Source organism: Globicephala melas, chromosome 12 (genome assembly GCF_963455315.2).
Source record: "Globicephala melas chromosome 12, mGloMel1.2, whole genome shotgun sequence".
Taxonomy (NCBI): domain Eukaryota; kingdom Metazoa; phylum Chordata; class Mammalia; order Artiodactyla; family Delphinidae; genus Globicephala; species Globicephala melas.
The window spans coordinates 5,781,414-5,803,913 of record NC_083325.1 but is presented as its reverse complement, the minus strand read 5'-3'; the positions used below and the strand labels follow the sequence as shown (position 1 = coordinate 5,803,913).

At 46.5% G+C, this 22,500-nt stretch overlaps 1 protein-coding gene across 50 annotated transcripts in view; it reads left to right on the top strand.

Annotated features, from left to right (window-relative positions):
- Positions 1 to 22,500, top strand: part of MAP4K4 (mitogen-activated protein kinase kinase kinase kinase 4) — a 173,308-nt gene that overhangs the window by 101,191 nt on the left and 49,617 nt on the right. For all 50 annotated transcript variants that reach the window (XM_060309675.1, XM_060309696.1, XM_060309674.1 and 47 more), the window contains 6 exons: positions 10,206 to 10,331; positions 11,592 to 11,702; positions 15,434 to 15,524; positions 15,950 to 16,080; positions 18,471 to 18,525; positions 19,933 to 20,011. In XM_060309675.1, coding sequence (XP_060165658.1) covers positions 10,206 to 10,331; positions 11,592 to 11,702; positions 15,434 to 15,524; positions 15,950 to 16,080; positions 18,471 to 18,525; positions 19,933 to 20,011 — 593 coding nt within the window. The remainder of the gene's footprint in view (positions 1 to 10,205; positions 10,332 to 11,591; positions 11,703 to 15,433; positions 15,525 to 15,949; positions 16,081 to 18,470; positions 18,526 to 19,932; positions 20,012 to 22,500) is intronic.

Here is a 22,500-nt window from a genome sequence, read left to right as displayed (position 1 = left end):
GGGAGGCTCCGGGACACATTGTATAAATTTCTGACGGAGTATAAAGCATCCATCAAGACTTTTCCCAAGAAGGACCAACTGTACCGTGGGCTGTACCTGAATGGATTGGTCTGGCTCACAGCAGAGCTTCCCTTTGGGTTTTATTAAGACTCGAGGTCAGTCCCCCGTCTAGTCTAGGGGAGGGGGTGGATCCTACAGGGTCAGACCCCCCGTCGGCTGCTCAGGTGCATGTCTGGGGCTCAGGGTTAGGGTTCTGTATTCCTCCCGTTTTCTCTCTTCATGTGATTTGGTATGTTTCTAAAAAGTAGGAGAAAATAGGGCTTCCCTGGTGGCGCAGTGGTTGAGAGTCCGCCTGCCGATGCAGGGCACACGGGTTCGTGCCCCGGTCCGGGAAGATCCCACATGCCGCGGAGCGGCTAGGCCCGTGAGCCATGGCCGCTGAGCCTGCGCGTCCGGAGCCTGTGCTCCGCAACGGGAGAGGCCACGACAGTGGGAGGCCCGCGTACCGCAAAAAAAAAAAAAAAAAAAAAAAAAAAGTAGGAGAAAGTAGAAGGGAGAGGCGTTCTGGATTGTTTTCCTAGTTGGAATTGGGAAATAAGGAGACGGGGTTCAGCCACTGAGGCGGTCCTGTAGCTTTTCTCCACCTGCGGTCGTGAGGCACCATCACTCACAACCAAGGAGGTGTTTTGTTTTTAAAGGGGTGGGGGGCAGCCAAGTAAACTTTAAAATATATATGTATATATATATATACACACACATATATATATATATATTTTTTTTTTTGGCTGCGTTGGGTCTTCGTTGCTGCACGCGGGCTTTCTCTAGTTGCGCTGAGCAGGGTCTGCTCTTCGTTGTAGTGCGCGGGCTTCTCACTGCGGTGGCTTCTCTTGTTGCGGAGCACGGGCTCTAGGTGCACGGGTTTCAGTAGTTGTGGCACGTGGGCTCAGTAGTTGTGGCTCACGGGCTTAGTTGCTCCGCGGCATGTGAGGTCTTCCCGGACCAGGGCTCGAACCTGTGTCCCCTGCACTGGCAGGTGGATTCTTAACCACTGCGCCACCAGGAGGCCCAAGTAAGGAGTTTTGAGAAGCACTGGGGCGGTCCACATACGCGCAAGTCCTCCTGGATGAGCGCGGATGCCGTGTAATGTTGCCCGTGATGCACTTACCTGCATTTCGTTGCCTAAAAGCTTTTGGAAAGGGGGTGTCTGTCAGGAGTTAGAATATCTTGCTTCTGTTTTCTGTTTGCCCCAAAGACTTGTGGAACTCGGTCCTTGTCTTCTTGAGTCACTCTGTGGAAGCATCTTTGAATCCTCAGAGCTGAGGGAAGGGCTCTTCACACGTGGTTTCCATGAAGATCCCCCAGACACTTCTCCAGGTGTAAAGTTGTGTCAGGCCAGTCCATGGTATTTGAGTGGAAGCTGCCATTTCAGAGCAAAGAGGGAATCCCTTTCCAGATACGCAGATTACCACAGTGAAGAGAATTATTTGAAAGTAACAGAACACACCTTTACACCAAGGCTTATTTCCTTGTTGCCACGATTGGCACACGATTGCAGATTTCTGTTATCCAGGAAGCGCCAGGAGCCAGGTTGGAGGTACTTACTTCCTACTTTGGCTTAACTCCGTGATGCTTGCAAGATAGCTGACCGAAGGAAGATCTGATTACTGTTCTCTAGACTGTCCTTGCTGCTTTTTCCTCTTGCTCTCACCTGCTGTGGTATATCATGACACAGATCATATAAGCAGGAATTAGGGTAGCTCGTGAGGGTGGGAGGTGAGGGAGACAGGAAGGGTGAGGGAAAGGTCAAGGTAAAACCATGAAACATGCCCCAAAATCTTTGCTTGGCCACTGTGATGCTCGAGGTCAGAACTAGAATATCACTGAGCTTTGTAAATACTGGCCGTTGGACACCGTCCACCAGCAGTCACTACCCATCCCGACCGTGGCAGAGAACACGTCACTGCCCCGGCAGAGAGTGTGGTCTGTTACTTGCTTGATTTTGGCAATTTCTATACTTGTGATTCAGGCATAAACTGAATAGCTTGCTTATAGCAATTGAGATCAAACAAAAGTTATTTTAATGATCTTATCAAAAGCATATTTTGCACATTAATTTTCTTCAGTTGATTTCCTGTGTGTGACTTAAATTCTTCAAAATTATGATGATACTCCTTTAGTGGTGGGAAAGTGGGACCAGATGGGCTCTCTGTTGTTGGGAGGTGAGGGTCTTTAGCCTTCCACCCTGGTAGAGGAATCAAAACATCTGTAAATCCAAGTTGTTGTGTTCTGAACACCCTGGGTTCTAGTTTAATGAGCTATATAAAACAAATTGAGTCTCAGATTCCTTCACCGGCAGATGCCCCAAAAGGCTTAGTGGGTATTATCTGCAAGGCTGTAGGTTGTAGGTGGTGTGGTGTTTTTGTCTGCTGATTCCATTACCTGGGTTCATTTCAGTTGACCCCCTTCCACCCCGCCCCATGGGCATTTGTTCCCACTTCTTTGCACACTGGTAATTTTTAATTGGATGCCAGCCATGTGATTTGTACCTTGTTGGGTATTTGGACATTTTATATTCTTGTAATATTCTTGAGCTTTCGCCTGGGATGCAGTTAGTTACTTGGAATCCGTCTGAGCCTTTTAAGGTCCGTTCCTTGGGGTCAGATCAGCATTTAGTCTAGAGCTAGTTTTACCGCACTGCTGAGGCAGGAGCCTCCTGAATGCTGTGCCCAAGTTCCTGTGAATGATGAGATTTTCCAGTCTGGACAGTGGCAGCAGGCGCTGTTCCCCGGTCCTCTGGGGGTCCTCACCTGACCTCGGGAGGATGTGTTGGGTGCTCTGCTCGGATCTCCTGCCCCGTCTCTGCATCTCTCCTCCCTGACCCCTGTCCTGCACGCTCCAGCTGCCCTCAGCTCTGTGTCCTCAGCTCAGCATCCTCTGGGCTTCGGTGGGGTTTCCTCTCGCTTTGCTGCAGCTTGGAATCTCCCAGGGCAGCAGCTCGGCATTTGTAGGTCTTTCCTCGTGTTCCCGCCTCTCAGAGCTCACTGTCCTTCAATCCCTGGTGTCCAGGGTCCTAAAACTCGTTCATTCGTTTTATCTATTGTAGTTGTTCAAGTGGGAGTACATCTGGCCCTTGACCCTCCTTTTAGCCAGGAACAGAAGTTTGGCCTTTGTCCTTTTCACTTGCAGACTATTTTCAGAGCCAGCCTTCGACTGACTTGCCGTGTCAGTTGTGTAAGCAGGGGCTCTGTGCGTGTGAGTGCACGATGGGGCCAGTCAGAAACGCACAGACGTGTGATGTTGTCCACATTCATAGCTCCTCCAGAGCTGTGCCCCTTCTTGCCACCGCTTACTAGGGCCTGGCTTTCAGGTTTTAACGTGTGCGCAGTGCTCTTGGTGGAGTTCGCCCCTGGCTTAGGGAAGGGCGTGGGCACAGAGGCAAGACTCTGTCCGGGGCCCTCGGGCAGGTCAGGAAGGTGAAGCTGGCGCGATGGCTGATCCCGGGCTCCAGGTACCTCTCCTCTGCTCCGGAAACAACTTGAGCTTGGAAATTTCTGATCTCAGGAAGTCATGGGCCTGGATTGGTACCATTGGAGCCAACAGGAAGACGTGACCGTGGAGGTCCGAGCTCTGGGTGATGCTGACCCAGCGGGAGGCAGGTTAACCAGCAAGGTTCCCGTTCTTCAAACTCCCCTCGCCTTCCCTGTACAGCTGAGCGCTGGAGTGAGCGGCTGGAGCAGGGAGCTTGGCGGTGACGCGGGACCAGCAAGGGGGGCGTGAGGGCCCCCTGTCCAGGGAGGGCGGGGGAGCTGGACATGTGAACGGCCAGAAGGAAACTCATTTGGGTGCTTATGGAGTTAACGCCTCTACTCTTAACTTTCCCCCACGTAGGAAAATAGTATTGTTGAGAATTGGGCAAGTTAAAGAAGAAAACCTCTGTAATCCAGAGGTAATCTTTGGGCACAGTTCTTCTTTTTTCTTTCTTACACATTGAAACGTGTGGAGTTATCTAAATATACTTGTACACTGGTGTTGCCAATGGCAAAATGCTGATGTTAAGAATATATTATTTTGTCATCTTCTGAGCATTTTGGATTACTGATCTCTTTCTGGTCTCATAATATAATTACAAGTTTCGTTATGTAGGGGAGGAAAAAAACCCTTTCCTTCTACCCTTCTAGGTTCTTGATCATGTAATAAAAGATTAACAAGACGAAAACAAACAGGTTTGCTAACTTGTCTATCTCGTATATACATGGGAACCTTCACAAGGAAAATGAAGACTCAAAGAAGACTCTGTCTGTGTACCAGGTTGAACAGAGAGATGCCATTGTGGACCAGTAACTAAACCATATGGGACAGCTAACAGAAGATGAGAGGCTGGCTTGTACAGAATTCTTTTGGCCTCAGTCCCCTGGCTCTGGTGATAAGAATGTTTTTTCCAGTTGGTATAGGAAGGATGCCTTTCATATGGGAGTTTTATCGCTTGCTTTCAGGGAGAAAAGGGGAGGTCGGAGCACCTTTTTTGTCCCTGCTGCTTTTCAAGTCCCTTTAGCTTAAAATAATCCCATGTCAAAGAGCATATTTTGGGGTGACAATCAAGTGTTTTGGTGGAGGATTTGATTTTGGTCACTCTGGGCCTTACCCAGGAGATCTGCTTTCCATCTCTGTCGGGACCTAGGTTTCAGCTCTTACTTTAGGGGCCATACTAAAGGGTCCCCAATGGAGGAGGAAAATGGATGGGTTCTAAAATCAAGTATTGATGTGACTTATTTCAAGTTAGACTCTCGAAGCAACTTGTACCCTGGGGAATTGTGTCCTGTAAATTGGGGCTTGACACTTTGGAAAGTTCTCATAGTTTCGTTTAGATCCTGGAGAAAACAGCGATGGGTCTTACCTGACTTTGTGATTTGAGTTAGCTCACCGTGTTCATTCGCCGTGCTGTGGTTGTTGTTAAGGGGTCATCCCAGAGGTGTGTCTTGGCCTCCTTGCAAGCACCAGTCTCCCCAGGTTTTTCGTGAGTGAGTGATGTTGAGGAAAATGGGTTGTCCTTGCCGTCCTGCACCGTCTCGTCACAGTCTGAAGTTACCACCCCGCCATGCCCATCCCGGTGATGGTGCTGCTCTGTAGTTCTCTTCTTTACCACGCTGCTCTTAGAGCCCAGTCGAGTGACACAGCCTCGCTGAAATATAGCAGATTTCGTAGAACACTTTGCTGAGTCAAGTAAAGTCCTACGTGGTGGTGTCTGTCGACAGAAAGAGCAGGTTAAGCGCTTCAGGGCCGTTAGGGTTAGACTTTGGGGTCTCAGAAGTCCATTGGCTCAGTAGCAAAACTAGGGAGCATGTCTTTTTGTCTGAAATGTGTTCAGGGCAGTATTCCTTGTTGAGTAAGATGTCACGAGTGCAGCTATGTTAATTTTGTCATTGTTCTGTTGGGGTTTTTGTTCTGGAGCTGATGGGTCTTCTGAGATGGACGCGGATTAATTTTAAAGAACGTTCCATTCCTTCCTTCGACCAGATCCTGGACCTTCATTTTGCTCTAGAAGCTTCCCTGCAGAGTCATGTTCGCCTCTGTCTGGTTGAATGATCAGTGAAGTTAAGTTGCAGAACTTTTCATATGTCTGAGTCATAAAAATTAATTTTGGTTAATTCAGCTTGGTGTGATACTGAATAACACTCTCAGATGTCGCTGGGGTTTGCCAAGTCAAAGGTGATCTGCCCTCATTTCTCTGCCAGTTCACAGTCCCGTAAAGAAGGGTTTGGTAGTCGTTAACTAAAACAAGCTTGTAAACTTTTTTCTAAAATGGATATTCAATGGCTATTTTCATTCTAAGTATATACCTTTTGGTGGTGAAATCTGCCAGAGATGCTCGTGTATTTCATTTTATTAGTATTCTCTCCATCTAGTAAAGATAGAGTGAGTAATGAATGGCCCTTCCTGTTTTTGTTCAGCTCTTAATGAGTAGGCTTAATTCTGTAAGGAGGGGCTGCTGGGGGGAGCACCCCCCAGACCTCCTGGGTCCTCCCAGTCGGGCTCATTGGAGGTCTGCCTGCTGGCAGTGGAAGGAGACAGAATTTTGGTAACAAGAGAGTTTAAACAACATTTTAAGGAGTTATTAAGAAACCCTACTAGTCCTATGCACTGCTCTGTGCTCAGACTGTGGAGTGGACAGGACTTTTCCTATGACTCCCAAACCCACAGCTGCTTTTGAAGATGACCACGATTCAGATGTACACTCCCCCCCCCCCCCCCACCCTGTCCTCTAGCAGCCAAGGAAGGCAAAGGAAAACTCCTCCCTAGTCTTAGCCTGAGACAAAGACCTTTTCTGCTGAGTTTGCTCCCACTGGGGAGAGTCCAGAATGCTAATTGGCATCAGCTGCCTTAGATCACCGGGGGCTGGCAGCTGCCTCATCCCTGGAGGAGACCTCCCCAAATGTCCCCTCTCCTCTCTCAAGTGACCCTTAATTTTTTTTTTTCCATGTGTACGTGACTGTGGCCTCCTAAAGGGGAGGATGAAGGGCAGAGGCGTTTGGACTTGGCCGGGACACTTGGATATATCACTTCCTCATGGAGCTTTGCTACATCCACTTTCTTTGCAAATGTGGGATTTGTCATCGCTTTTAAAATGCAGTTAGTCTGTTCTAAGTCTGTTTTCCGCTGTATCTTTTCTGGCAAAATGAGGTGTTTGTTTTTGGTGGTGGTGCGCATGCGTTTAAATACTGGCATGAGAACAGCAAACTTGTTTTCACCTAATGACTGAAGGGAGATTCGAACTCAGAAGTTGGTTCGTTATTACCCTAAAGACACCGTGTAAGACACTATATTATAAGCATTAGTCGTGATTAGGATTCCAGCTGCAGTTGGCTCCAAACTGTTGGTAGATTCTGCATTTCTGATGCTTTTCCTCCAAGGTGGGCACTCATAATTAGACAGTGAATGACAGTTAGTGGTGCTGAGTGCCTTTTTACTTTATAAACCGTGCAATAGCCATCTATTTGAAAATCAGAGAAGCCAGAGAAGGAATGTTTCAAAGTATATATAATCCTTATCCTGAAATGATGATTTGAGAGGACAGTATGTTTTCCTCTCAGTATTTGTAGTTCAGTTTCATCTGCTTCCAGGATTTGACTGTTAAGACCCCGGAAGTATTCTGGCAAGAGACATCGATCTGATTACTGTATTTTCGGAAAATATCTGGATGTTTCAGTCATATTAGAAAAGCTGTTACCAAACTGTGTTTAAGCTGTTCTTATGTCATATTTCATTGTTTGTAACTTGCAGCCCAGTTTCGAAGATGTTACAGCCTGCGTCTCATGGTTGATGGTGAATCATAGTTTCGTTATGAAAAGTGATTGGGTGTCTGTCTGGCAGCATCTTAGGTTCAGGGAGATGTGTTGTGCCGTGATGGTCCTCCAACAGTATTGCCCGTGTGCATGTTAAGTGCTTTTCACACCGGTGAGCAGTACCGCATTTAAGCCTACGGGGATCTTTAAACGTGTAAGATGTGGGAGGATTTTAACTCAGTGGCTCCAGAAACCTCAGGTGCCGATGGAGGGTCTTGGTTGTTCTTACACAGAGCGGTGAACGCGTGAGATCCTGGAAGACACTGGTTTTTGTCACTAAAAGAAAACATATGTCAAAACCAGTCACAGTATGTCAAGACCCTTAATTATTGCTCAGGAAGCTGCTTGTGGGAGAACTGTAGGTAGCGTTTGCTTTCTGTCCAGAAGTGAAGCCTACTGGCAGAGCATCACAGGGACTAAAGACCCTGGGGTGACTTAGGCAGTGTGGGGGGCGGGTGGCGGCCCCTAGGAAGGGTTAGGGATGGAGCAATGAAGTCCCGCCTTCCGTCCGGGAAGGCACACATTACTGCATGAAGTGAGTGGCAGCGCTCTTAGCACAGAAAATGAAAATCAGTAGTGTGTTGATTTTTCCCTATTCTAGTTCAGCATTGTTCCTTTTGTTTTTGTTTAGTCTTTGTACCCCAGATCCTTACAGCTTTACTGGTTTTGGATAAGAGGAAAAAAATCATACCTTTAGTTGACTTTCTAATCCTGGAGTAACACCACCTCCTTTCCAGCAGGAGCGAGGCTGTGGCCAGACTCGCGCTCATTTTTGTTAGGAATGTGTCAGTCTCAACAGGCCTCGTTGGGGTGTCCTGGCTGCCCAGGAAGCCAGAGACTGTGGGCGGCGAGTCGTGAGCTGCGATCCAGAGAGAGCGGGGCCCCTGTGCCGGCAGGTGGTGGTCCTCCCACAGCATGGGCGCGAATGTGACGTAAGATACAGCTGTGGATGGGTGGGGCTTCCTAATTCTGCTTGGGGCGTGCTTTCTTGTGCCCAGTATGAACAAAACCTGTTGCCCTTTACGTTTTATAGTATAAAGTTTCTACACTGTAAAGGCCCCAGATAGAGGGGTGTGATTGTGTAATACTAGCCAGGCTAAGCCCTGGTTTTGTTTAGAATTAAGCTACTTAATTATCCTAGTTGTTCAGCCTCTTATTGTTCATTGCGGCTTTAACCATGGCCATTGAAATTCATATGCATTTGGTGTGATTTACATATATATCGGTTTTGAATGAGAATTATTACACAGACTAGTGTCTAGACTGTGCTTGGCCATGTGACTCTGCTTCATATTTCTGTCATCGTCTGCCAAAGTCCCATGACAATCACGCCTGTCATCTGTATGCTGCAGTAGTCTCATACTTACGTATCTGGACCGAGCTGGAAGCCATCGCCATGAGAATCACCGGTGTTGGATGATTACGTGTTTTCGTGGGTATTGGGTTTATTAAGCAGTAATGACGAACTGAAAGTTGTTTTTAAAAAGACATTTTCTTTTTTCATTTGGTCTCACTGTTAATATCTAATTAATGATGTTGCCCTAAGAGCAGTGTTTGCAAACCAAACTTACTTTAGGCCTGTGAGGCCTTATGAAAGGTTCTTGGAGATGCTAGGCTGCAACGGTAGGTTTTGTGTGTGTGCGTGTGTGCGCGCACACATGTGCATATACACGTACCTGTGTGGCTCAGAATCCCTGAGTCTTCCCTGGAGAGGGAAGGATATCAGCTAAAGTGGAAGGAGTGTGTCAGTGTAGAAAAGTCAGGAGGTTTTAGGGAACCACTCATCATTTCCTGTTGAAAATACATGAAATAAAGGGAATTCTAGAGATCTGGTTATGAGGCTTTGCTCAAAGATCTTCTTTATCTTCCCTCAAACACCCCTTTTCTAACCAAGGCAGATTTTCCCTATTCCTGCACATTCTCTCTTTTTTCTCACTTTAATTCTGCTTTCCTCTCATTCTCGTGCTACCTGTAAACCTTTCTTCGGATGACTCTTTGCAGGTGGTTTGGCGTTACCCTCTCCCCGTGTCCGTGTGTGCAGCAGGGCACAGGATGCCCCCGATGATGCGGTTTTCCCCGGGGCGGGGTGGGGAGGGGTTGATGTGGGAGAAGGCGGAGACCTCAACATTCACAAGAGCAACTTATTTTTATTTTCCGGACCTTTGTCACCACCTGTCCCCTTCATTCTCCCTCTCATCTTCTCATACAGACTCTTCATTTCTTCCTCTGCTTGTCTTATTTTAGTAAAGCAAGAGGCGGGAGGATGAGCCCAGTCTAGGGACAACCTGCCGCCACTGAGTGGTGTTTATGTTTCTGGGCTCCTGGACTGGCCCGAGTCTCTTGGGGGCGCTGTCCATCCAGGACCACAGGGTCCCTGAGCTTGGCCCCTGCCCCCGACCCAGGGTGATGGTGCTGTGTGATGCTCTCAGAGCTGAACCTTAAGTGCGTCGGACGATTTATACTCACAAATGTTCTCTAGAAAAGAAGCAGCCCTTGCTAGTCATTTGAAGTAGTATCAGCCAGTTTTCTTTTTCCTCCCATTTTTACAGATGAGCCAGTTGAGGCCCAGAGAAGTGGAGTGAATTGCCTGGGGTTACGTGGCCCGTGGAAGAGCCAGGCCACGCGTGCCCTCTGCCCCTGCTGCTTCCTGTTTCATCTTTACCTTTTGTGCTTGTATTTCTTCTTGCAGAGCTTGTAATCACATTTCAAAGGATGCGTCGCCGCAAGTCCCCGATTACTGGCACAAGAGTAAAGTGTCTCTCCCTTGCTGGAGGGGCTGGGAACGTCTGATTGCCTGCATGTGGAGAAAGTAAAATCCTGCATGTCATTCAAAAGCTGCACATTTTATTTTTATTTTTTCTTAAGGATGAAGAGGAGGAAATCAAGCTGGAGATAAATATGCTGAAGAAATATTCTCATCATAGAAATATTGCAACGTATTACGGTGCTTTCATTAAAAAGAGCCCCCCAGGACACGATGACCAACTCTGGGTAGGCGGACATTTCCTGAGCATTCTGGGGGGTTTCCTCTTTGTATTTAAAAGGGCATTAAGAACCTTCCGGGGGGGAGGGGAGAGAAAAGCAAAGAAGAAGGGGTAACATCTGGTGTCTTCCCTGGCCTTCTCAGTGGACGGTGTCCTGAATGTTTATTTTGGTGTTGATTTCACATCGCAGGAAAAAGAGTTAACTTGTGTTTTGGGAATAAAATGGCACATTAAAAAAAAAAAGTAACAAAATAGCAAGGAAATTAGCTTGAAAATGAAAGCAATGTGATAAAAACTTGATGGAAATTAATTAGTGTGGAATCTCAACTAAATGAATCTTTCTTTACTATGTTGGAATGAGAGACAAATTGCAAGAAAACAAACTTAGTTTAGTAATTTATTAAGAACAGTGGACTCCAGGGAAATTTATAGAATTTATACATATTCAACCATATCTCTTATTGAATACATTTCTATTCAAGATGATGACACCGAGACAGTGTCAGATCTGTGGTTATCACGTTATGCCAAAGGTACTGGGCTTATAGGGCAGGAAGATAGATGAATACTCTTCTAATTTTTAAAAAAGCCATTAGAGACTGTTTGCAAAGTTAGGATAGTAAAAGGGAAACAGTTACCTTTATTTCCATTGCCCGTATCCAAACACAGTTAAATTTTTAGAATAGTTCAACTCAATTTATTTTCTAAGTACTTTGGAAATATACTTGTGTTCGTATTGTGGAAACATTTAGTTATTGTAAATAGTGTCTTTTAAAAAATGATGTGCTGCTTAAAAATAGTATTTCTCTTTTTAAAGAGAAATTTTTAAACTGTACTAAACGCAGTTGATATAAAATAGTTTGAGAATCACGATGTGTGGAAAATAGAGCAGTTTAGACACTGGCAAGTTGGAAAGCCTGTTAAGGGGTATTTAGATCAGATTTCTGATGAGTGGGCGTTGATTAGGAGCAAGCGGTCCACTTGCGTCTGTGCTCAGGAGAGAAGGGGGGCTTCAGGGCCTCTGCACAGGCTGCGCCGTAGAACATGCAGACGCCGATCTCCTGGACCGGATGTCCGTGCCGAATAGATGGGGTGTGATGAGATATGCTCTCAGGAGTTCGGTGCCTCCACAATGGTCGTGCGCCCAGACCTTTAGGAAAGGAGGGGGGTTAGACTGCCCCTCGGCCTACCCGGTGTGTGCTGACATCTGTGATGCTCTGGCCACTGGGGGGACGTGTTGGCCGCAGCGTGTCTTGTCTCTCTCCAGCTTGTTATGGAGTTCTGCGGGGCCGGGTCCATCACAGACCTCGTGAAGAACACCAAGGGCAACACGCTCAAGGAGGACTGGATAGCCTACATCTCCAGGGAGATCCTGAGGGTAAGTGGGGCACAGCTGAGGCAGCCAGGCGTGGGCTTGTGTTTCCATTTCCACTTGCCCGGCCCCGAGGGTTTCTGCGCATTAGCTGCGACCTGTACAGGTTATTCTTTTCGTGACAGCCAAGGGTTCTGTATCACCAGCTGGCTTTGATAGTTTAAGCCACATCATGGTTTTGAGTCTGGCAAGTATCCAAAGAAACTAGACTTACAATAGCTTTTTTTTTTTTTTGGGTATTTCTCTGAATTCATCCTGCAGTTATGAAGAAGAAAATCAGAGTGGAGAGGAGGAGAAATAATCCCTCACTCTTGTGTTTATGGGAATCGTGTGTCTAAGCTTATAAAGCAATATTAATGGTGCTAAATGCTGGCTTTCAAAATCATCTTGTGGACTTCGGCATTAACTGTTAGAATCTGTGACAGTATTTATGAGGAGAAGTTCTAATGTTTAATGTTATTTACAGCCAACTGGAAAGCTGGTTTATGTCAAAGCAAGTTCTTGGCTACCGTTTTAGCGGCTTCTAAACGATCCCTTTCAGTAGTAGAGCTGTCCTGACAGCGCAGGCAGGGTGTTCGAAAATCTCGTATTGGAAAACTGCATGTGAGTTGCCAGTGGGCCTCTTGCCTCTGGTCAACCGGCACAGTTTTTCTCTCTACTTTACCCCTCAATTACACACTTCAGTTACTTGGTTGGATTTCATCTACCGACCACATTTTAAAAATAAAGACTATGGAGTTGAACTGGAATCTAATTCTTATGTTTCTGTCACTAATAAAAAAAAATGTTAACTTTATTTTTTATTTATAGATAAATTTACTCCACTTTTTACGTTTAAGTTTCATAGAGGACTGCAGGTTTTAAAAAATGCCGTCTAGAATACAGAGATAGTCTGAATTTCTTTTTATTTAGAAAGTTTGCAGAGCCCTTGACAATAGACAGTTCCCCTAGGAAAACCAGTTGTAGAGGGTGAGATGGGAGACCCCGTCTTCTTATCACATAACAAGTTTCATTTAAAAATATCAAGATTCTTTTATGGTTATTATAGGAGACTTAACATGGGAAACTAAGCCTCCTGCCCTGTACTGCTGTGAGGGAGTTCAGTGAGTGGGCAGGTGTATTTATTATCTTGATAACGAAAACTCAGGGTGGGCAGGAGAGAGCAGTGGCTAAGAACGTGGGCCTCAAGTGAGGTAGACTTGGGTTCGAGTCCTGTGGGCAGGAGAGAGCAGTGGCTAAGAGCATGGGCCTCAAGTGAGGTAGACTTGGGTTCGAGTCCTGCCTCTGTTGCTTACCTTCTGCACATCCCCTGCCACGTTACTCAACTTTCCAGACTTACTTTCTTCATATGTAAAATCTCGGTCCCAGTCCTATGAAGGAAGTACCATTATTATGAGAAGTAAATGAGTTTCAGTGTCAGGAATCAGTTAATATGACACGTGGGTCGGTAACTAAGTGTATGCAACTGTTTTTCCACCATTGAACTCAAGACAGCATTTTTGGAAAGAAGCCCAGGTTGCTTGAGGCCGCAGATCAACCTGAACATAGTAGCTCAATGAACATCTTTTCAAGATGCAGCAGATGTTTTCCGCCCCCGTGGCCACCTGAAACGAGAGTTTCCTTCACGTCACTTCATCTAGGATGGGAATTTTTCCTACGACGAACGTCTAAATGGACTAACCTCAAACAGAAGCTTCTGGAAGAGTCAGTATCATGTACTCATGTGTGTTCGTAACGGGTCACGGCAGTCAGTGTTGGGAAAGAGAGAGCAGAGTGGTGAGAAGGCCGCTCGTGGGGAAGGAAAGCAGGGCGTCCCAGAGGCACGCCGGGGGCTGATTTCTGTGGTGACAGACGTCCTCGTTCCTTGGTGGACGGTTGAGTCAGTTGCTGTGGAGTGAAGATCTCAGCAGGTTGAGAGTTGTGGGCACGCGGGTCTCAGACGGCAGTAGAAAAGCTCTCCTGGACCCACCGAGAGCCTCGAGACACGAAGCCGCGTGTTCCTTCCGGCCCGTTTCCATGGTCACCATCCACACGGCAGCCTCGCGTTTTCATAGAAACCAGCATAGATCATCCTGAGTGTGGGCAGTTACAGCCTCTCCCAACCGGCACCGAAGACGGCCTTTGACTGCTGCTTCATTCTGTGAATGCGACGGACTTACAGGACCGTGTTTCCGAGTTGTGGACCTTGATTCATTTGCTCTTGGACAGACGCTGACTGTGTACTGGACTTGCCATCTCTGCCGAAGTGGAGGGACTGTAGCTCACCATGGCGGGGGCGGTGGAACACGCCCTCCCTCCCAGGCCCTTCATTCAGGAAGACTGTGTCCGCTGCGCAGATCCTCGCGGCTCGGGCTCCTGCGCTGTACGAGCTGGCAGACACGCCAGCAGCGGGCCCTCCCAGAGGCAGTAACCGCAGCCCTAGGACAGGGATTGCTCGACAGGAACCAGAGTGCAGGCAGGCCACGTTCGTCTGAGAAGACGTGGCTGCTTAACGTCTGCTGCTAAGATAATTCTGGAGAAGTGTGAGAAGGGGGGGCTTGTGAACATTAAGAGAATAAAAAATGAACTGAAGTAATAAAAGTAGGAATTACGAAAGAGGGAAGCTGCAGTTTTTCATCTCTTCTTCCGCTGTTCAAAGGTACACCGGGCTAAAAGGAGGGAGTTTCTTCCTAACGATACCATGAAGATGCCGTATGCTTTTAGTGCTTTCCCCCCTACTTGGTGCTTTGTGGTGTAACACTGCACATCCTGAGTGCTGGAAAAACACACAGAGCCATGACATAAGCTCTCTTCTGTTTCACAGGCAGACTGGTAAATGATTTTAGAAACCCCCATGTTAGAAAAATGAATGTTCTAGGGCAGCTGTTACATTTAATTCATAGCCTACAAGGTAATGATGACAATAAAACCCCACAAAGAAGTTAAAACAGGACAAATCAAAGGAGTCGTTACGTCTCATCTGCGCTTTTTGAATTGAGACGTTGGGGAGTTAATAGGCTGCTTGTAGCTTACGGAGGCAGGCTGTCGATTTGGCTTCTCTAGCTAAAGTCAGGACAAGTAAATGAGTTGTGAGAATGATGCCTTTTGGGCTTTCTGACCATATTTGGATGAAAACTGTATTTTTGTTCTCCCACCACCTCTCATCAGAGGCCTTCTCTGGGCTTCGTTCCAGATGCGAGGTCATCAGAAAGTGCTGTGTGCCCAGTAGGATTTATTTCCTTGGGAAAGAAAGATACTTGAACATAAAGCTCTTTTGATGGCAGAGTTGTTTTGCACGTGGGGTGGAGGTCGGGTCGATCAGTAGTTAGCAGTTTGTCGCTCTTTGGTGGGAAAACCAGGCTGGATTCAAGGGCCAGACCTTAAAGCCCACTCCCGCCCTTTGCTTTTCCCCTGGGTGCGTGTAGTTCAGATCTGCCCCCAGGGTCGGCCATTGCAAGATAGGCGTGCAGCGTGGGAAAGGAACCACCCTGCACACAAATAGCGCAAATGACAGCAGAGACACTGCGGATGGTCCTGCTGGGGAGCAGCTAGAAGGTGGTAACCCTGCCCCATTGGGATCGTGGGTACCTCTCTCTGTGTGGTGTCATGGGTGATGTCTTGCTGGAAATGCACTGAGGTTGAATCTTATGTTCCCAGAAACTTCTGGCCTGTGTGCACACTTTATTATAAAGGGTGTGTTCTGGGCTAGTCCCTTGTAGCGACAGAGAACTAAATCCAGACCTGACTTTCCTGCTCAGGGACTGGCGCATCTCCACATCCATCACGTGATTCACCGGGACATCAAGGGCCAGAATGTATTGCTGACCGAGAACGCAGAGGTGAAGCTTGGTATGTGATGGGCGTGCCACGTGATCTAATACCCTGCCCCAGTGCAGTTAGCTGGAAACGTTACCCCGTTTCTCCTTCTGTCTTATTTAAGGCTTGGGAGCTGGGCTTGCTGCTTAGCCTGGCTCCTGACTCCCTTTCCCCGTGCTCCTGGCTCATCCGGAAGTCCCTCTGGCGGTCGCTGTTGGGATGCTCAGGGAGGTGGCGGGTCCAGCGTCCAGGGAGCTCCCAGGCTGGTCGAGCGTCTGCCGTCTTGGTGGCTTGGCCCTGGAGAGGGTGCCCCTTATCCCTGTTGGTGGGAGGTTGCAGTCTGTGCAGTGTTTCTGTGTGGTTTACTCTGAAGGCCTCTGGTGCTCACATTCTTCACCTTGCCGTCGACTGGTTTGTTAATTGTGTTCTCCTTCCCCTCCTTCCTCTTCCTGCCACAGTGGATTTCGGTGTGAGTGCTCAGCTGGACAGGACCGTGGGGAGGAGAAACACCTTCATAGGCACCCCGTACTGGATGGCTCCCGAGGTCATCGCCTGTGACGAGAACCCCGACGCCACCTATGATTACAGGGTGAGGCGCCGGCCCTGCCTTCCTGCGGGTGGGGCTCCGCCTCCAGTCCCCCTTCCTGCTGCTTCACTGAGGACCACATGGACCCCTGCTGCAGGGGCACCTCTGCTGGGACAGTATCTTGAGGCTGTTTTTTTTTAGTCCATTCTGCATCCCCCCTGTTCTGTTACTAAGTACGATGCTGCTTTCAAGGTGGGGTGGGGCTGTGTGTCACTCCGTTGTCGGTAGAAATTTTTTTGTCCTGAGTAAATTCAGTGCTTCTGCCCTGTTTGCCGTTCTTTTTAACTTGAAGAATATATTATAATCAGATATTTATTATTTTAAAAATACTGGCAATATATAGCAATAGCTTCGTCTGTGTGAAATTTTAGAGTGTTGTTAAAGAGCTTTGCAGCTTTGCTTTGGTCACAAATATATGTAAACTATTAGAGTGACCTCTAGGGACTTGTATCAATAATGCACTTTTTGATCCTGATGTAAAACCCATATTTGATCATCAGACTCGGGTTGAATATGTTTGTAAAAACTACTTAAAAATTCTGTCGCCTTAAGTAAATGAGTCAGAGTGGTTGATGTACGTGTTAATGATACTCACAATTGAGTTCCTATCTTACAGCACGCCAGTGTATTTAGTATTTATTACAAATACCCAACTACTGGAACTCAATGTGAGCCTGTGGTGGAGAGGAATATTTATTTATGTTTTTATATGCTGAAATATTTTCAAATAGATTATAGACTTTAGAAGTTTTCACTCTTTGTTATGTCATTATGTATCTCTAAAATTTGAAAACCTTTCTAACGCATCCAAAATATCATCATACCTAAGTAAATTAAAAGTGATTCCTTAATGCAGAGTCCATAATTAGACCCAGCTCGTCTACACCTGGTTTGTCCAGACCAGTATTCAGTATAGGACAAGATGTTGTATTTGGTTGGTTGGTGGTTGAGTATCTTTCAGTGAAGACTATCACACCCTCTCCCCCAGCCCCCGCTTTCTGCATGACACCGCCTTGCTGAAGAGGCAGTGTTCCACCCTTTAGATGTATCTTACCATTTCTGAATTTTAACTTTCCAGTCTTTGTCATGTCAGTTACCTTGTTTTCTGTGGACTGGAGAGGCTCCATTAGTATCGAGAAAAGCCTTCCGGGATCCCCTGAGAGGAGATGGGCGTCGTTTGTCTGCATCACCCTAGGGAGCGTCAGCACCTGGTGGTCCCACCACCGATGCTGCCCATATTAGTTTCTGGTTAAGGTGGTGAATTGCTCTTTGGACCTGAGGGTGTAGAAAACTCCGTAAAAACAAGGGAGCAGTTCATGGGCCTCTTTATTCTTGTGATAAAACACATGTGCTTGAGTCCTCCATAGCAGAGTTATAGGTTATTCAGGAAAACCCTTCAACGGAGCAACTTTAAGTAAATTTCTTTATTAGGATAGTGTCTAAACAAAAGAAGGCTAATGATGAAAAAACATCTGTTATCTGCTTTTAGAAAATCTTGTTTGGATTTTAAGAAATTAGCTGATAAAACCTCATCTGTCATCCAGTGTATATTGAATGCCTACCACATGGTAGTCACAACTCTGGGGATACAAAGGTGAATAACGGACAAACATACCTGTCCCCATGGAATTTGTATTTGAGTAGGGGAGAAAGCTAAAATTCAAATTTTAGGGAATTCCCTGGTGGTCCAGTGGTTAGGATGCCACGCTTCCACTGCAGGGGGTACGGGTTTGATCCCTGGTGGGGGAACTAAGATCCTTCAAGCCGCATGGCGTAGCCTAAAAAAAAAAGGAGTATAATTCAAATTTTAAAGTTAATATTTTGGGGAATCGGAAGGGAAAGACTGCATGCACTTAACTTATCTCACACCCCTAAGTTTAAAGGAAGAGTAGAGAGACGTGGCAGCCTGATTCCGTTTAGTGAGCGAGGGTGGATTTTATTAATTCTTCTGAGGACCTTTCATAAAGAGTATTTTCTAGCCTTTAAACGTTTAACAGCATAGTTAAGTTCGAGATATTGTCATAAAATATAAGAGTAAACATCTGTCTAGGCTGGGAATCTAAATCATCAAATGCTTGGAAAGAAATGAAGAAATGATGAACTGCAGAGCCCACAGTGGGCGGGTAGGGAGAAGATGTAACGGGGAACCAACTTTGTTCAATCATAGATACGAGCGGTTCTAATTAACAATCAGTGTTATCTTTATTGCATCTTTCATTCATTCTTTTGGAAGGTGTTCCTCCAGATGTGTTTGTGCTTTTAATTTCCTGGCGAACTTCCTTTTGGTTCGTACCCCACAGAATGCAAGTGCGTCATTTGTGTGAACGATCAGTAGTGGTGAGTTGGGGGCCTCACAGCAAGGACAGTGTCCTAACTTCCCGCTTTGTTTGCAGAGTGACCTGTGGTCCTGCGGCATCACAGCCATTGAGATGGCAGAAGGCGCTCCCCGTAAGTAGCTTGCGTTCCTTTTCAGCCCAGTTCTGTGTAACTTAAACCTAGTCTCAAGGCTTCAAAGAGAGTGGCTGCATGGATGAAACTGTTCCTGATGGGGCGTTCAGATGAAGGAATCATAAATACAGTGGAGTTTTCGATGTGAAAGGAATTCTTGGCATGCATTAGTCCTTTTGAAGATCTCCCTGAGGTCCGTGGGCTATGTTATCTTTTATTTAAGTTGTAATCAGACGTGTGACCTGAAATTATTCTGATGTCAGATAATACACAGTAATTTTTCTTTTTACAGTTTGAACTTAATATTCCGTGAAACTGGTCCTACCACAGGAAATTTCAGTATTTCTTACATTTTAACTTTACAAATAGAGGCACAGCCTTTTATCTGTGGAATAACTTTTTCCAGTATTATCTGTGTGAAGTTTTGCTTCTGCTTTGGATTAAATCAACGACAACTTCATGAAATTGATTTTTAATCAGGAACAGGGTAGAGTTTCAGAGAGCAAAGGGGAAAACAGCATTTTCTGCCAGTCCCCCTTTAAAAAAAAGTGTATACAAAGAATGTATAACTTCCTGATACATAGTCGCTGCTGAATAAATATTTGTTGAATGAATGATAAAAGACTGCCCACAGCTAAGGATTAGTTTGCACTGCAGAAGCGGCCGTCCGTCTTGATCACCATGTGCTCCCTCAACCGAGACGGGGAAGGACTGCCTGGCCCTTTGTCTCGGTTCTCTTTCACGGCAGGAACAGTAGTACCCTCCTTTTCTTTGGCCCCCATTTCCCAGCTGCCTTGTAAGAGTCTCGTGAAGGTGAATAAACACTTGGAAATACCTGATGTGACATACTCGTGTGTACACGTGCACCTAACACGCCTTCGTTGGGCAAGTGACCGGAGAACAGGCAGTCATTGCACAGAATTAAACAGTCCCATCTGGCCCCCGTTTTTGCTCTTCCGTAGGCACACTCGCTCTAACAACCAGCAGCGAGCGTTCCTGGAGGGCTTAACGCATCTGTGTTCCAGGTGTTGTGTGAAGGCCTTTACGACCGAGTCTAATTTAATCCTCACAACAACCCTGGGAAAATAAAGTAATCTCATTGTCATCTGATAGATGGTGTAGCAACGTAAGCTGTTAACTCCTTTAGGACGTTGAATCAATATTTAGCTTTGATTTATGAAAACTTTCCAATGTCTGTTTGAAATTGTATGTTCTTCTCGTTGCGCTTTCCCTCCTCGTATTTTGCTGTGTTTAAGTGGGGTATTCAGGGTACGCCCTCAGCTGTATAACTAGATGTGCAGACTGCCTGACGTAAAGCATGCCGCAGACGATGGGCAGAGCGCGTGCCCCTAGAGATCAAGAATGAGTAACCTGAGTACGTACTGACACGCCCTCTCCTCTCCCCAGCTCTCTGTGACATGCATCCCATGAGAGCACTGTTTCTCATCCCCAGAAACCCTCCTCCCCGGCTGAAGTCCAAAAAATGGTAAGCTGTGTGTGCTTTGTTGTTGCTGTTCTTTTCCTTTTTTAAAAAAAAAAAATCGTTCCTTTTTCTAGTTTGACTTCAAGGCAAAATTCTGGCCATTCTGAGTCCAAAAGAACACAAGAGCCAGTGAGTGCCCCAGAACACCAGTTAAAAAGTGTTGTATCACTTTATTTTTTAATGTTTCTTTTTCCTGATCAGTTGTGCTTGAATGATACAATAGTGACAAGCCACCCTAGGAAACAAGAACACGTTAAAGAAAAAGGTTCCATTTTAATACTTAAACATACCTCTCAGTGTAATATGTTTCTAAGCATCTTTACATTAAGAAGCAAAGCTGTGTTGACTTGTAGTTCCTCAGTTGAAGTAATATCTTAAAATTCATGGAGTGGTTTACTGTAGTTATTGCAGAACTTTGAAGTCAGATGGGCCCCTGTCGTCCCAGCAGCCTGCGTTGGAGGAGGGGTCCTCTCCCTGGGCCACCCCCTTCTTTCTCCCTCCTTGCGCATCTGCTGAACAGAATTGATGCCAGGGAGGGAGACGGTGACGACCTCCGTGCAGGAAAGTGTTAAGTGCAGCTGTGTGGGGTGAAGCTGGTTTGGTGTAGTTTTAAAATCTCGGAGGGAAAGGGCAGTGCTTTGTTTTCTCACTTGAGCATTCTGCCCACTTGTTTCCTCCCAAGGGTTCCTTTGAGTCCTTTCCTGTCGATTCCCGTCTGCACTCAGGCTCTCATGCACTCGGGCCCTCCCTCCCTCCCTCCCTCCCTCCCTCCTTCCCTCCCTCCCTCCCTCCCTCCTTTGCCTTTCCTGTTTCCTGGGCTCTGCTGTTTGTCTTACCTACTGTGGGTTTTTTTTTTTCCTTTCTGAAACTGTTCTCATGAGTTTTCCAGGTGGTGTTGTCTCCTCTTAGGTTCTTGATTCTGATTCTGAAATAGGCCAGAGATCTCCATTTCAGCCTCCTTCTCTCCTGGCCTCGGTCTTCCGGCTGTCGGGGCGTCGTGGAGCCTCTCTCCCATCGCGGGTGTGGACATGCACATGTACCACGCCACTCGTTTCTTTCCTGCTTCTCCCTGCCCTCCCCATGCTTTCCCCACCTTTGTCTGCTGGCGGGGTTTCCTCCTTTATCCCGTCTTTCACCACATTCAGCTCTGGGGAACTGAGGCCGTCTTGTTCCACTTAACCAGTTCTTGGCGAGGTTCTTTAAGGCGGGACGGGTGCAACGATTTAGCCCCGGTTGGTCTCCTGTGTTACTACATGATAACCGGGGGCGTCCACGGGTGGCCAGTAGATGTCACCAGGGAGTAAGCTGCGGGGCTGGGTGCCACTTCCTCCGGCGCCTGCTGAACTGAACGATGCTCACTTTCCCCTTTCTTTTTCTCTGTCAGGTTTTATTAAAGCGAGTTGATGCTTCACTTTCGGGGTGTTTCACAGTTTTGTCAGTTGGCCCCCACTCTGTCCATGACTTGCAGGTTTGCATTAACCACTGTGTGTATATAGTGCAGTGAGATAAGGAGACGGATGTAGATGACAGTAGATTCTGCCTGTGCTCTCCCACCAAACTTCCTCTACCTGAGCTTGATCGGATGCATTCTCAGCGGTTCATGTCACTGCCTCATTTCACCCAGTGTTCTAAGGGGGAGAGGGTTACAGACAGGAAGTCCTTCTTCCTTTACGGTTGCTGTCTTCCTGTCCACCAGATGTAAATTTCCACGACTGTTTTTGGAGAAGCGGCCTTTAAAAGATGATTAGTGAACTCTCTTTCAGCAGAACCTGGTCATCGACTTTCAAGAATACATTGCAGATCATCGATTCTCAGATGTTAATCTGTACACGGCACATGAGAATCCCCTTGGAATTTTTTAACTTAGGGCTCCAACCTCAAAGTTTCTAGTTTCTTAAGTTTGAGGAGTGACCCAGGCATTTGTATTTTTAATAAACTCCCAAAATGATCTTTGTGGGCAGTGGGGTTTGGGAATCTCTGTGCTAAGAGCATTCCATCCCTGCTGTGTCGAGTCTTCTGCATTCTTCCTTAACCATAGACTAAAGTCACAACTTGAGGGCCCTTCTCTGAGCTGACCCTGGCCTCTCTCTTTTACCCTTTTCCACTTTTCATACTAGTGTCAGAAAACAATCCACTGTTCCCTGTAGTACTCCTCTACCTTGTTCATGTGGTTTCTGTTCCTCTGGAACAGTGGCTTTTCTTTCCCATCTTTGGAATGTCAGAAATCCTCCTTTTTCTTGATGTCTGACCCACTCCACTGTCGGCAGTGGTTCTTTTCTCGTCCTCGCAGTTTGAGTATACATCCGCTATTGTGTGTACATACATTATTTCCTATGTGTATCTCTTACAGAGCCTAGCATAAACAAATGTACGTCGTTGACACATAAATATTTGTTGAATTGAACAAAAATAGTAAGTTTGAGTAGAAACAGAAGACAATACAAATGATTCTTGAAAGCAGTGAAATAACTGGAAAGGACTGAACTAATTTT